This window comes from Epinephelus fuscoguttatus, linkage group LG2 (genome assembly GCF_011397635.1).
Source record: "Epinephelus fuscoguttatus linkage group LG2, E.fuscoguttatus.final_Chr_v1".
NCBI lineage: Eukaryota > Metazoa > Chordata > Actinopteri > Perciformes > Serranidae > Epinephelus > Epinephelus fuscoguttatus.
This window is the reverse complement of record NC_064753.1, coordinates 3,323,680-3,338,168: the sequence shown is the minus strand read 5'-3', so window position 1 is coordinate 3,338,168 and position 14,489 is coordinate 3,323,680. Positions and strand designations below refer to the sequence as shown.

The 14,489-nt window shown below is 38.3% G+C and overlaps 1 protein-coding gene across 1 annotated transcript in view; it reads left to right on the top strand.

Annotated features, from left to right (window-relative positions):
* The first annotated feature begins 2,943 nt into the window (after positions 1-2,943).
* Positions 2,944-14,489, top strand: part of efl1 (elongation factor like GTPase 1) — a 310,425-nt gene continuing 298,879 nt past the window's right edge. Inside the window, exons 1-3 of the mRNA XM_049602819.1 lie at positions 2,944-3,582; positions 14,139-14,206; positions 14,305-14,389. Coding sequence (XP_049458776.1) covers positions 3,492-3,582; positions 14,139-14,206; positions 14,305-14,389 — 244 coding nt within the window. The 5' untranslated portion in view covers positions 2,944-3,491. The remainder of the gene's footprint in view (positions 3,583-14,138; positions 14,207-14,304; positions 14,390-14,489) is intronic.

Sequence of the window (14,489 nt, the reverse complement as noted above, 5' to 3'; positions counted from 1 at the left end):
CATCATTAATTGTCCTGCATGTCATGTGAGTGGAATAATGTTTAATAGCTTGTAGGTAATATTAATTAGCCTATTAATATTAATATTAATTAATATTATTACTTTCATGTTGTTGTAAGCTACTGTCATTTGTCCTGTACCTCTCTCTGTCACTGTCTCTCTCTCTCTGTCTCTCTCTCTCTGTCTCACTGTGTCATACAGATTACTGTTCATTTGTTATGCTGATCTGTTCTGTACGACATCTATTGCATGTCTGTCCGTCCTGGAAGAGGGATCCCTCCTCAGTTGCTCTTCCTGAGGTTTCTACCGTTTTTTTCCCCCGTTAAAGGTTTTTTTTGGGGGAGTTTTTCCGTATCCGCTGCGAGGGTCCAAAGGACAGAGGGATGTTGTATATATATATATATACATATGTATGTGTGTATATATATATATATATATATATATATATATATACTGTATAAACACAGCCTACTGTATAAACACAATATACACAATACAAAACATAGTATAGCATATTATGTATAGCACACCTTTGTGCGCATATTCACTTTTCCACCAGCTGTGCTGCAAATATCCCCTGCTGCTCATCCTTCTGTATCTTTTTTTCAAATTATCTTGACCACAGTCCCATTTTGATAGTTATAATACAAATACCAAAATTAATTTCAGTGTTTATGTAAATATTTAAAAATGTTTTTTTTTACTACTTTTGAGGGATCACAGCAGTCAGTGTAATAAGAATAAGAAGAACTTTATTAATCCCCAAAGAAAATTTCAAAGAAGTCTGTAAGATCATCTGTTTAACAAAGAATTATGAAGTCTGATGGCTGTGGGTATAAAAGAGAGTGAGTGTGTGTGAGAAATAAACTCAATCAACAATCAAGTTTTTTTTATTAAAATATATTAATAAATTTATTAATATGCTATACTATGTTTTGTATTGTTGTGTATATTGTGTTTATACAGTACAGGCCAAAAGTTTGGACACACCTTCTCATTCAATGCGTTTTCTTTATTTTCATGACTATTTACATTGTAGATTCTCACTGAAGGCATCAAAACTATGAATGAACACATGTTCGAGTTATGTACTTAACAAAAAAAAGGTGAAATAACTGAAAACATGTTTTATATTCTAGTTTCTTCAAAATAGCCACCCTTTGCTCTGATTACTGCTTTGCACACTCTTGGCATTCTCTCCATGAGCTTCAAGAGGTAGTCACCTGAAATGGTTTTCCAACAGTCTTGAAGGAGTTCCCAGAGGTGTTTAGCACTTGTTGGCCCCTTTGCCTTCACTCTGCGGTCCAGCTCACCCCAAACCATCTCGATTGGGTTCAGGTCCGGTGACTGTGGAGGCCAGGTCATCTGCCGCAGCACTCCATCACTCTCCTTCTTGGTCAAATAGCCCTTACACAGCCTGGAGGTGTGTTTGGGGTCATTGTCCTGTTGAAAAATAAATGATCGTCCAACTAAACGCAAACCGGATGGGATGACATGTCGCTGCAGGATGCTGTGGTAGCCATGCTGGTTCAGTGTGCCTTCAATTTTGAATAAATCCCCAACAGTGTCACCAGCAAAACACCCCCACACCATCACACCTCCTCCTCCATGCTTCACAGTGGGAACCAGGCATGTGGAATCCATCCGCTCACCTTTTCTGCGTCTCACAAAGACACGGCGGTTGGAACCAAAGATCTCAAATTTGGACTCATCAGACCAAAGCACAGATTTCCACTGGTCTAATGTCCATTCCTTGTGTTTCTTGGCCCAAACAAATCTCTTCTGCTTGTTGCCTCTCCTTAGCAGTGGTTTCCTAGCAGCTATTTGACCATGAAGGCCTGATTCGCGCAGTCTCCTCTTAACAGTTGTTCTAGAGATGGGTCTGCTGCTAGAACTCTGTGCGGCATTCATCTGGTCTCTGATCTGAGCTGCTGTTAACTTGCGATTTCTGAGGCTGGTGACTCGGATGAACTTATCCTCAGAAGCAGAGGTGACTCTTGGTTTTCCTTTCCTGGGTCGGTCCTCATGTGTGCCAGTTTTGTTGTAGCGCTTGATGGTTTTTGCGACTCCACTTGGGGACACATTTAAAGTTTTTGCAATTTTCCGGACTGACTGACCTTCATTTCTTAAAGTAATGATGGCCACTCGTTTTTCTTTAGTTAGCTGATTGGTTCTTGCCATAATATGAATTTTAACAGTTGTCCAATAGGGCTGTCGGCTATGTATTAACCTGACTTCTGCACAACACAACTGATGGTCCCAACCCCATTGATAAAGCAAGAAATTCCATTAATTAACCCTGATAAGGCACACCTGTGAAGTGGAAACCATTTCAGGTGACTACTTCTTGAAGCTCATGGAGAGAATGCCAAGAGTGTGCAAAGCAGTAATCAGAGCAAAGGGTGGCTATTTTGAAGAAACTAGAATATAAAACATGTTTTCAGTTATTTCACCTTTTTTTGTTAAGTACATAACTCCACATGTGTTCATTCATAGTTTTGATGCCTTCAGTGAGAATCTACAATGTAAATAGTCATGAAAATAAAGAAAACGCATTGAATGAGAAGGTGTGTCCAAACTTTTGGCCTGTACTGTATATATATATCCCACTCTGGGGTTGAGGTGAATAAAAGAACTGTGTTGTGACCTAAATAACATGCTGTTGCTATCTGCAGAAAGTATTAAAACATGAAATCCCGCATTTTTAATGTACGAAAACATCCTGTATCATAACTACATGTGTGCCATTTGTAACAAACCGAACCGCGTGAAAATCAGTTGAAAATTCAGTGAGTTATTCTATTTTACTTGTGCATACAGCTCCTTCCTCAATAGAAGTGAATACACTGTGGAGGCGAAGCGAGACCCATCCAAGATGGCGGCGGCGCAGGACGCGCACAGGCAGTAGATGCGGCGTCTACGGGTTAATATGCGCATCAACTTCCGGGATAACAGCGTGAGTTGAGAATGTCCACATGTCTTTAAACTACCTGCATGTTCTCGCAACCTTGTTGGATTTTACTGGACACATCAGCGTTGCACGTCATAGCGGTGTCGTGTGAAGACATTGATTAAGAAACCACGTTTGGTCTTATTGTAGTTTCTATGAGAGGACTGGATTAACGGTAGGCTAGCCACAGTGTTAGCACTATCATCTGTCACAGTTCATTATTGTTAGCACGAAGTCAGTGTACTCTCACCTTTTGTGTTAAGATAGCCTACCCTTGTTAACAGAGTCCATGTTTTGAAACCACAGTTACTCAGACTCTATTTTCCAACCAACTTACACCCCGTTGCCGACGCTGACGTTTGCAATAACCTGGAAGTAAGCCAAACCTGAAATGACAAATAACTGAATGCAACGTTACTGTATGGTAGACTGTGTTACTGTACTATCACGGTGTCACTCCACCGTACCGTTAAGGTATAAAGCAGGTTACGGCAGCTACCAGCTGCACGTGAAGCGTTGTCATTAGTTTCAGGTGTTCGCCATGGGACACCCTAGCCTGGAGAAGATCATTGCACTGCAGAGAAACCCTGCCAACATTAGAAACCTGTGCATTCTGGCTCATGTCGACCACGGTGAGTAGACACGCTGACATATCAGCTTATCAGCAGGAGCGAGCCCTGATTCTGCGCTGTTCTTTACGGTAGACCTGATGGTAGTACTTATTTGCCTGTCTAAGGTAGTACTCAGTAGGGGAGACTGGGGACAGTTGCAACACGTTTTACATTTCTCTCAGTTCCTCCGAGACCATTTGGATTATGCTAACCACATTTTTATGTCTGGTAATTACCCAAACCATTTAAACTAGGGATAGGGGGAAAAATTGATACAGCATAGTATGGCAATATTCTTCTGTGACAATATTGTATGGTCACACAGTGACAAGTATCGATTTTTTTTATCATATGAATTATTAATATGACAAATACAAATTAAAATTAGGTAGTCCACTAGAATAATGAAATCAATTGCTTTTTCAGTCCACTAGATACATTTTGCTTTTGCAAAAATGACTGAAGTGAGATGAACAGACTGAAAACTCTATTATTAAATAAAAAAGATGTCAACAGAGTTTTCCTATGGGGACATAATTTACAGTTAAATAAGTAATATATAGCAACATGTTTAAAATCGCAGTACATGTTTAAAATCGCAGTAATATTGTCTTCTGACTTAAATATCACGATAATATGGAATAGTGAATCCTCTGGTGATTCTCACCCCTAATTTAAACATGATTACATATGACATTGATTGATTGATAAATATTTATTTGAATGAAAGAAGTCAGGGGTCCGTTTCACAAAGCAGGTTTAGTGAAAACTCAGAGTCTGTTAACCCTGAAATGAGGGAAACTCTGAGTTTTCCGTTTCAAAAAGGGAGGTAACTCAAACTAGAGAAAGAGGGGTAACTCTAGCCTGTTTCAGAGAGAGAGGTAACTTAAGCTCTCGGTCAGTTACCGTAGTAACAGACTCTCTGAACCTAACCTGGTCAGGACAAGGTTTTTCTCAATGAACCTCGAGTTTCTAGCTGTCTCCGCCCTCTTTCAGAACCACACACTCCATTTGATTTCCTCATTCATTCAGTCAGCAGGCGAGTTTTGGCGTAGCCTAGTTCTGCCGTCTGTCATTTAAAAAAATCATTTAAAAAATCAGAGTCAGTATATTAGAAGTCCATTAGGCACAGTAGGTGGCGACTTTTTTCACTAACATGGCATGTCCTTTTGATAACGATCCTGTGGATGAAGGTGCAGCATTACTGCGCAGAGAATTAAATATTCGTCGGGAGATGGTTATCAGACCGCGCATAGATGTTTTAGGATTTCCAGACAGTTATCTTTTTGAGCTGTACTGTTTCACGTCACAGTCCATCATCTACATACACAATCTAATCCGTCCTTACATTTGCAACATTACTAATCGTAGTCATGCTCTCACATCCCAGCAGATACTGTGTGCGCTGCGTTTCTTTGCAAATGGAAGTTTTTTTGTACAATGTTGGAGACGCTGAGCACTTGAGTAAGGCAACTGTATGCAGGGCGGTCAGAAAAGTGTGTTCGTTTTACGGGCATCTTTCTGTTGGCTGACTAGAAGTCTGTGTTAGTTTAAATACGCTTAATTATTTAACAGAACATAATATAGATGAGAAGATATTTATGTGTGTGAAAACAGCATTGTGTTGGGGATAAAACAACGGCACAGTCAAACAGCCACTTAATATTTACTTTGCAATGTAAAACATGATCAAAATGAGGTACCTCCATGAGATTATGCCGAGGTCTTACCTGTTTGAACAATGTTTTTATATTTCATCCTAAACTGCTGCCAAGTGCGCTTCTCCCCCACGGGATTGCACCTAAATGAAATAAATTAATAGGCTACCATTCAAGCAGTTTTCCCCTGTAATATTATTGTGATTGCAAAGACTACATTTAAACTTAGCCATTCTCCCACACCGTCTCCCTCTCTTTTGCAGCTGCAGCGGTGTTGCACTTCTTTTTGAAAACGTGTTCAAACTCGCCGTATGAGCGCATTCAGAGGCCGTTTACACGTTACACGGTGATTTTGATAAACGGAGACATCTTCCTTCATTTGTGCCCTTCGTTTACACGCAAACGGAGATTTCTCCTCTGAAAACGAGTCTTTCTAAAAACTCCGGCCAGAGTGGAGATTTTGGAAAACTCCGGTTGCGTGTTTGCATGTAAACTGAGATAAACGGAGATAAACGGATTTATAGGCAGCCGACGTCACAGTATGCGCCGTAATTTGCGCCTGTGTCAAAAGTGCGACCTATGTTGCTATGGTGACAATGGATACATGGAAGGCTTGAGCTTCTCGTTACACTGCCACCTACAGGTTTGGCGTGCTCTTGTGTATATATACACGGGTAAGTGTAAACGAAGATCTTTTTGAAAACGGAGACGGTGAAATGTCCGTTTATGAAAATAGCCGGCAACGTGTAAACGGCTAGTGGGGGGAAAAATGCAGCCCTCCCCGTCCCCGTTGCCATGGTGACTCGTCGAAATCGGGCTCCATTGATGCTGGCTTTTTATAGTTGTGGCGCACGCGCTTAACTCCAGGTGAAACTACTCCGAGTTGATTAAACTGATTCAAATCAGCTGTTCTGGAACCGGAAACTCAGAGTTTCCTATCTCAGAGTAGATCAACTCAGAGTTCAGAATTAGACTCAGAGTTTGTTGAACCTGCTTTGTGAAACGGACACCAGATGTTGCACCTGACCCCAACTCAAGGAACAGTTGTAACATGTCAAAAATACATTAAATCTCATTACTTAACTTTTGTCTCATTAAGCATAGAATGCTGAAAATATGCATTGTTGCAGGGATAGGCTCGTGTCGTTTGTTTATAGGGCTGGGTATCCTCACTGATTCCCTGAATCGATTCAGTTTTGATTCACAATGTCCCAATTGGATTTCTGATTTGATTGGGGATATTTCAGGTACAATACTAATTTTTTTTTAGAATGTGAAAGAGATTCTCAGAGAACTGATACTGTAAATTGTCCAAGGAATTATTTTAAAAAAGAATAAATTCAAACAGGAATAAAGCTGAATATTCTTTGACTAAATGTTTCTAGAGCAGCAGCAGTAATATTAAAACAGCAAGTCACTATATAAACTCAATATCTCACTGGAAACAAATCTAAAATGTAAATGAAATAAATTATAATCCTGACATCACAATTTAGAAAGAATAAAGAACACAGACATCAGTAAGTATTAATCTGTCCTCCTGTCCTCTCTGCTCGTCCTTCTGCTACTGGAGAGATTCATTACCTGCAGGTCACATTGCCACAGGTACGTTTTAAGACTGGTGGCAAACTAAACTAAACCATGAGACATATATATATTGTTGTTCATATGTTGTTGTTTCAGCTTGTTCGTAACAGTTTGCTATTAGCTGGAAAGGGCTCTGTGCTTTTTTATAACATAATATTAGCAGCACTGAACAAAAGACTTTGGACAGCAGATTATCAATACACCTGTTCAGCAACATGGAAACATGTAGAAAAGTGATATTTTAAAGTACAAACGTTTTCCTTGTGAAGGTTTTATTGCACTCACAGTAACAAGCATAGTCATCAGCTCAAATTATCTTCACTTCTCTGTCTCCACCGCCAGGAAGAGAGTCTGCATCTCCTTTCAGTGTTTGTGTATCTGTGTGTGTGTAAAAGGGGCGCAGCAGCCCTGACACACAGACAGCAGGAGGCTGCTGCAGCACGATAATAAATTACACCAAAACATATCCAAGTAAGCTAACAGTTACAGATAAAAGTGCTGGTAATGTCAGAGCTTGTCAGTACTATGGACGTTAATAACTACTGGCGACATTAACAGGGTTCACACATCTGTAGGAAAAAGCACATATTAAAAGACTGATGTTGGATTTTATGAATTGATATTGGGTCATTCAAAAGACGATTGATTTGAATTGGATGAATCGATTATTTTATCCCATCCCTTTTTGTTTATAGCCTAATGTTAGCTTTTTACTTATGGTGATTACATTTAGACTTCAGCAATTATGAAAGTGGTGTTCATTTGTGAAGATTATCTTGTTGAACAAAACGTGTAAGTATAATGTTTGTTTGCCACAGAATTTATCTTGTGCAATAATCCAGCTTCTAATGGAAAAATTCAATTGGCTTTGTGATGAGGGAACCAGTAAGATGGTAACTTCTGTGTCAGCCAACAGAAAAACATCATTCCAGGAGCACTCTATATTTATTGATTTAGTAATATTAATCACTTAGTTCGATTACTGAGTTTTGTTTGTGGGGAACCTCTCTGTTAGTAACCCTCGCCCTCACTTTTGGTACTCTGAAAATCAAACAGAATACAATTGCTACTTTTAGATGTTTTATTCAGTGAATAATAAAGAAAAATGGCTTAATATTTACTAATGGATCATTACAATAATTAGGTTACGTTAATATGAAATTAACTTAGTAAGTTTTGATTAATTCATACAAAAGTCAGGACAGTATAAGAAAAAACTGCTCTTGAAAAAAACGTACTCTCATACCTCCAAAACATTTTTATTACAATAAATGCAGCAGCATTGAATGTTGAATGTGTCTTCTGTCTCCCCGATGGGGGAGAGGGTCGAACTGAGCATGTGCAGTATGAGTGTCATCACTCTGATTGGAGAATAAGAGCTGTTGCAACCGTCACATGTTGCAGCCGTCTCCAGTCTTCCCTGCTTCTCCTTAGTAAAATTGACATGACAGACAACACACATTTACATAAAGTTTCAGCTTTAATAACTTTTGCATTGTCAGTTTCCCAATCATACAGGTGCAACCACTGACTGTTAACAGTTTTTCAGATATATGCAGGTACATTGTATAACAAAAACATTTGTAGTTATTATTGTTATTGATAAAAAAAAAACTTGAAATGTAGAGAAATTAGACTTAATTTAAATTTAACTTAATCTATGGATACAGTTATCACAGCATCATTATCTCCACATAAACAAGACAGACTTAAGATCCTTTAAATGTATGCATGTCACATTGAGTCCAGTGCTTTCAACTGTTTTGTTTGAACATGATGTCATTGATTAGGAGAAAAAATATTATGATCATTGTGAAGAAATTATTATGATAGTTCTAATTATGATTTCATCTATTGATATATCGTTCAGTATATAAAATGTCAAAGTAGTAAAGAACAAAGAAACAAACAAAAAGAGTTGACATTACAGTTTCCCACAGCTGAAGTTAAAGAATAGTTCGAGCATTTTTCAGCATGTAAAAGTGTAAGCATATAGGGTAATTGAACACCATCGCTGTATGTCCATCATAAGTGGTTATTTTGGTGGATGGAGCGGCTCAGATTGTTGTTTTAACTGTCTGAAGTGTCACTCTTGATCCAGCCTGTTTGCTATTGGGTCATCAAGCAGAGGTCTGGTTCTGAAATCTCACAAGATGTCACTTGTTACTGGAGAGGTGTGTGATATTTGGAAAGAGTATGATAACAAGAGTAGTTTAGTGTTATTCAAAAGATTTTTACTGTCATGGATGATAATTTACCTGATTTTGAACAATGTAAATGAGGCCTTTGCTGCCCATATATTAATTCAGTCTTGCTGATGCCTCTTGGTATTAGACTCTCCCCTTTGTTGCTGTAACACTGCAGATTTCCCCACTGTGGGAATAACAAATGATTATCTCTTATCTCTTACAATAACTTATGTTACTATGTTCATTCACTGCCAGTAAGTATCTGCTTGATGTTTAGGCATAGGCAAATGCAAGCATAAAATTGTTCTTATAGGTCATATAATACTGAAGCATGAATATATTTTTTAAGGCTGGGGCGACGCGTCGATGTCATCAACGTCATCAACGTCATCGACTACGTAAATATGTTGACCCGACGGTTCAGACAAAAAATGGCGGCGTGCAGCAGCAGTACTGTGCTATTGTGCTATGGCCTAAAGTGCTGGAGTTAGTTATTTACATGACAACGCCTGAACGCAACACAGGCTTCACTCCACTGACTGTATGCACAGTGCCGTTGTATGTACCGAATGTGTCCCGGTTGCCAGATTTTTCCGGGGTCCCGAGCTAACTGATGATGTCACGCATTATGATTGGCTTTATGGCAGTCACAAGTCCTGATTGGTTGTAGCCATGGTTGTGGCTGGAAGTTTGAGGAAATGGTTGTAGAGAGTTTGAGGAGAGAAATAAAAAATAATAAATCGAAAGTTTTCTCTTCAGCTGTATGCTGAATGAAGTATTAAAACATTAACTTGACAAGCAGCAAACATTAACGAGATCGGCTCGGTTCGGATTAGCCTTCTTAAGAGATCGGCTCGTTCGGATTAGCCGTCTTGTAAGTTAGCATTAAGCTAATGGCTAACAGCTAATAATAAAACGGCTAAAAAATGCATAAGAAACATAAGAGATTACTGTTAGATCGGCTCGGGGTCGGAGGGAGTTTCACAAATCAATGTACAATGTTTCACAAATCCAGGGTTAGTGTATCATACGCTATATTTATGTGTAGGCTATCTATATACAGTATGAAAAATAAATAAACATAATAGCATGTCATTGTAAGTTGGTGGTACGTGTTATTTTCAATATAGTGTCCCAATTCAACATAGAAATTAAAATTTTCCCGATCTTTCTCCATCCTTTTAGACTTGTTCGCCATCCTGCCACTAACGCTGTTTTCCCTCCTGCATAACGCTGTTTCCAATGATAGTATGTCGCGTCATCAGAAGTTGCAGGACCCCGGACAAATCTGGCAGCCCGGACACATTCAGTACCTACACCGTGCTGCGGGTTTGGGCCCAGCACGATTATAATTGTCTCACTCGGGTCGGGTTCGGTCAGGAAAATGCAACCCGAACTGCGCTCTAGTGTGCTCACCTGTGTCTGTGTGCGTGTGTGCGTGCGTGTTTGTGTGTGTGTGTTTGTGTGTGTGTGTATGTGTGCGCATTGGGGCAGAACAGGTATAGACCTGTTCTATAGGAAAGGTAACCTTAAATGACTTCTGTTGTGATCTGGGGCTATAAGAAAATAAAATAAAATTAAATTAACTTGACCTGCAAGGGGGGGTGGGGTGGGGCGCCCCCCCTAATAAAATGGTAGGGGAAACACTGATGTTTCAATGAATGTTGATGTTAATAAGAAATGTTTTGGTGTTCATATTATTTAAATTGCCTCATTAATTAAATAATGGAGAAATAATTGATAATACAAAAAATAATTGCTAAACTAATCGAAAAATTAATCATTAGATTAATTGCTAGAAAAATAATTGTTTGGGACAGCCTTAATATTTTTCCACCATGCACACACAGTCATATTTAGTTTCAGCCTGTTCATGTCACTTATTTTATTATTATGAATGTCAATTGATGAAAATGGGTAATCAGTCTTTAAAGATTTGTTATATCAGTGCTGAATCGGTTGATATTTTCTGCCTCCTTATCATTTATTGATCGATTGTTTATGCCATTATCCTGTTGTGCTTTCATGTGTAGCGTTAAGGGTCCATGTACCATTCGTTCATTTGAATTTCAATTAAGAATGAAAAAATAATAAAACAGAAAAACTTATTTGTTATTTCATTATTTGTTTTTCAATGTCCAACAAAAAACAGATTTCGACTTCTTTTTCAAATATTTCATTTAGTGCGCAGGTCAAAAATAGAACATTTAAAAAACGGTCTTGATCCCTTTTTTTATTTTGATATTTAATCACTCTCATTTCTGTATTTCTATATTCCTCTTATAATTTCCCACCACCAATAATAATAATAATAATAATATGATAGTTCGGCTGTACTAGATATTTGATATATTCAGTAGATTTTCTTTTTTACGACACTATTTGACAACTCTACAACCGGAAGAATCACAGTCCCAGAAATGCCGTTTCTAGAGAACTTGCTAAAATATCTGAAATTAACCATCATCCTTACTTACATATATACATATTTCATCTAGGTGCAGTGTCATTACTAGTTCAGCTTTACTAGATATTTGATATATTCAGTAGATGTGTCTTTTTATGACTCTTTTTTTACAACAAGCCGAAAAAACTAACGTTACCGTCCCAAAAACGCCGTTTCTAGAGTATCAGGTTAACTATCTGAAATTAGCCAACATTTTAACTTTTTCTTAACATAGTTCATCTAGGTGCAGTGTAATTATTAGATACTATGATGCCATACCTCTGCAGCTATCACAATCTGGCAAGCCTGAACCCCCCCCCCCCCCCCGTAACCAACATAACCAAATCAAAATATTGACATATTTCAGGCCCGTCAAAATTTCTAAAACAATTATTTCTCTACTGTAATTATTTCTTTCAGGAAAATATAGACTGTAATTCTACACCTTTCTAGACATTCTATGGATGTATTATTATTTTTTTTTTTAAATATTCATTTTGATGAAACAGCTAACGTTATACATATGACCTTTTAAGAAATGGTCCAGATCACAAACCACTAGGCTATACTTAAACTAGTCAAATGTGGACTAGATTAACATGGAGAATCCAGAGACTCATTAAAACACAGTTTCTGATTTGTGAAACTTTTACTCTATTTGTGAAAATGGCAGTGTTAATGATTTATAGTATTGCCACAACCCAGTAGAAAGTAGAAGAGGCTGACATGAACAAGTTTTATTCCACTTACTGCTCGTGATTGTGGTCTGACCAGTCTATCTATAGTGGTTTGTGATCTGGACCTAGTCTAATGTGGTCTGGATGGGAAAGAAAGCAGTGTAATCACCCTTTTTTGCATTTTCACAAATAGAATAAAGGTTTCACAAATCAGAAACTGTGTTTTAATGAGTCTCTGGAGTCTCCATGTTAATCTAGTCCAGATTTGACTAGTCTAAGTATAGTGGTTTGTGATCTGGACCATTTCTTAATTGAGATCATTTAAATGGATCAGTAGAGTGCAATTGTCCTAAATTTTGAGCATTTTAACTGTGGCATATTTTTCTTATTGTCCTTACTCATGGTGAACTGAATAACTAATTAAAGTGCTAACAAGACTAGCCAAGACAGTTTTGGTGAGTTTTAGTCTGTCAAGTTTGAATGAAGTGTGTTTTAAGCTGAGTTAACAACGCACTGATGCTCACCTTAGTTAAGTTAAAGGTCTCAGACGATCTTGCAGGTGTAGACACTGGATGTGGTGGTCCTGGGCTGGTGTTTTTACATGTGGTCTGTAGCTGTGAGGACAGTTGGACGTACAGCCAAATTCACAAAAACAACATATGAGAAGGCTTATGGTATTGAAATGAACTCTCAGTTCACAGTCAACAGCTCTGGTGGACATTCCTGCAGTTAGCATGTCAATGGCACGCTCCTTCAAAACTTGATACATCTGTAGCATAGGGCTGGGTGATGAAACGGTCTTGATAGGGGTCACACTAAAATCTATCTTGAGTTTATACCTGAGTTTTTATTTGCATGCCATTATGGTACTTGGCTACAATCGCCTATTAAGAATAATTAAATATGATGTGAAATATGATACACTGATATATTTACTCAGATGTCGCATATTCTCTGAAAAAAACAAAAACAAAACAAAACGCTGAGAAGTCTGGAAATTAGGGTCTGGAAAAGTATGGAATTTTGAAATTCCAAATGTGTAGGAACCCTGACTTAAGCTTATAGCATTAGCCTGCCCCCACTCGTCTGCAACAGGTAAATCCACTCTTGGAACAGCAGTTTTCCTTAGGAAAATAAACCCTGTAGCTCTTCATTTTCTTGGCACAGTTCGGAAATGCACAAACAAGAACCACTCTTTCTGTGCTTACAGAGGCATTCTTCCTCTTAGGCACAGGGTCCCAGTACCCACTGGAGGACTATCAGTCTCCCAGCTTCATGGCCTTGCAGCACCTTGTTCACCCTCCGCTGCCTGTTGTCTCTCTCTCTCCCTTCTCATATGCTGTTCATCCGTATACTCTGGCTTAAATAATGGGGCCTCATCCACATTGTTAAAATTGGGTAAATAATCATCGATGACACTGAAAATCTTTCTTATAACTCTAAACTAAATTTACTGTAACCTTCTCTGGTTATTACACTCTCTCCAAATCTCACTCATATTTCTACTGTTGTTTTCCTGCAACAAGTGACATCTCATGATGTTTTAAAAAGAAATTTCTGTTTAACAAGGCAATAACAAACAGACTGGATCAAGTGAGAGGTGAAGTGACACTCACTCTGTGCTGAAAATAACCACTTTTAATGGAGAAACAGTGACAGTGTTCAGCTGCCACATATGGTTACATTGCAGCCTGTTGCACTATTGCCAGCTCCTGCCCTCTTGCTAAATAGTGGACCAATTTCAAAAATTGTTGTTCACATAAGTCTCTTAGACACATATACATGGAAGAATAGGGTTCAGGTTGAAGAATGCTGAAGTTATCCATTAACGTCTCAAACAGTCCAAAACTCAAAGACATTATGGATAAAATGTTATAAAACAGAGTCTTCACATTTTAGGCTGAATCAAAGGTTGTTTTTGTAAATAAATTTCCAAGGTTTTGGCATCAGTTAACATGTTAAGGTAAAAGTGTGTGTTGTAAGGTAGTAAAGTTATTTGGAACTGTCTGCATCTTTGCAGGCAAAACTACTCTGGCTGACTGCTTAGTGGCAAGTAATGGTATCATATCAGGTCGACTGGCTGGGAAGGTAAGTGGCTTTATATACTACAGTGACCTTTTTGACTGTTATGTTGTTTAGATGTTATGTCATTATTTGTGTTTAATGGTGGTGTGTTCTATTACCAGCTGAGGTATCTGGACAGCAGGGAGGATGAACAGATCAGAGGAATAACCATGAAGTCCAGTGCCATCTCTCTGCATTACAGACATGGTAAGGCCACTTTTGCCAGCCCTGATGTAAAATCCACACTTAAATATTTTATACAGTTGGATTCTATCACTGTAGGGCACTTATATATGAAATATATAAA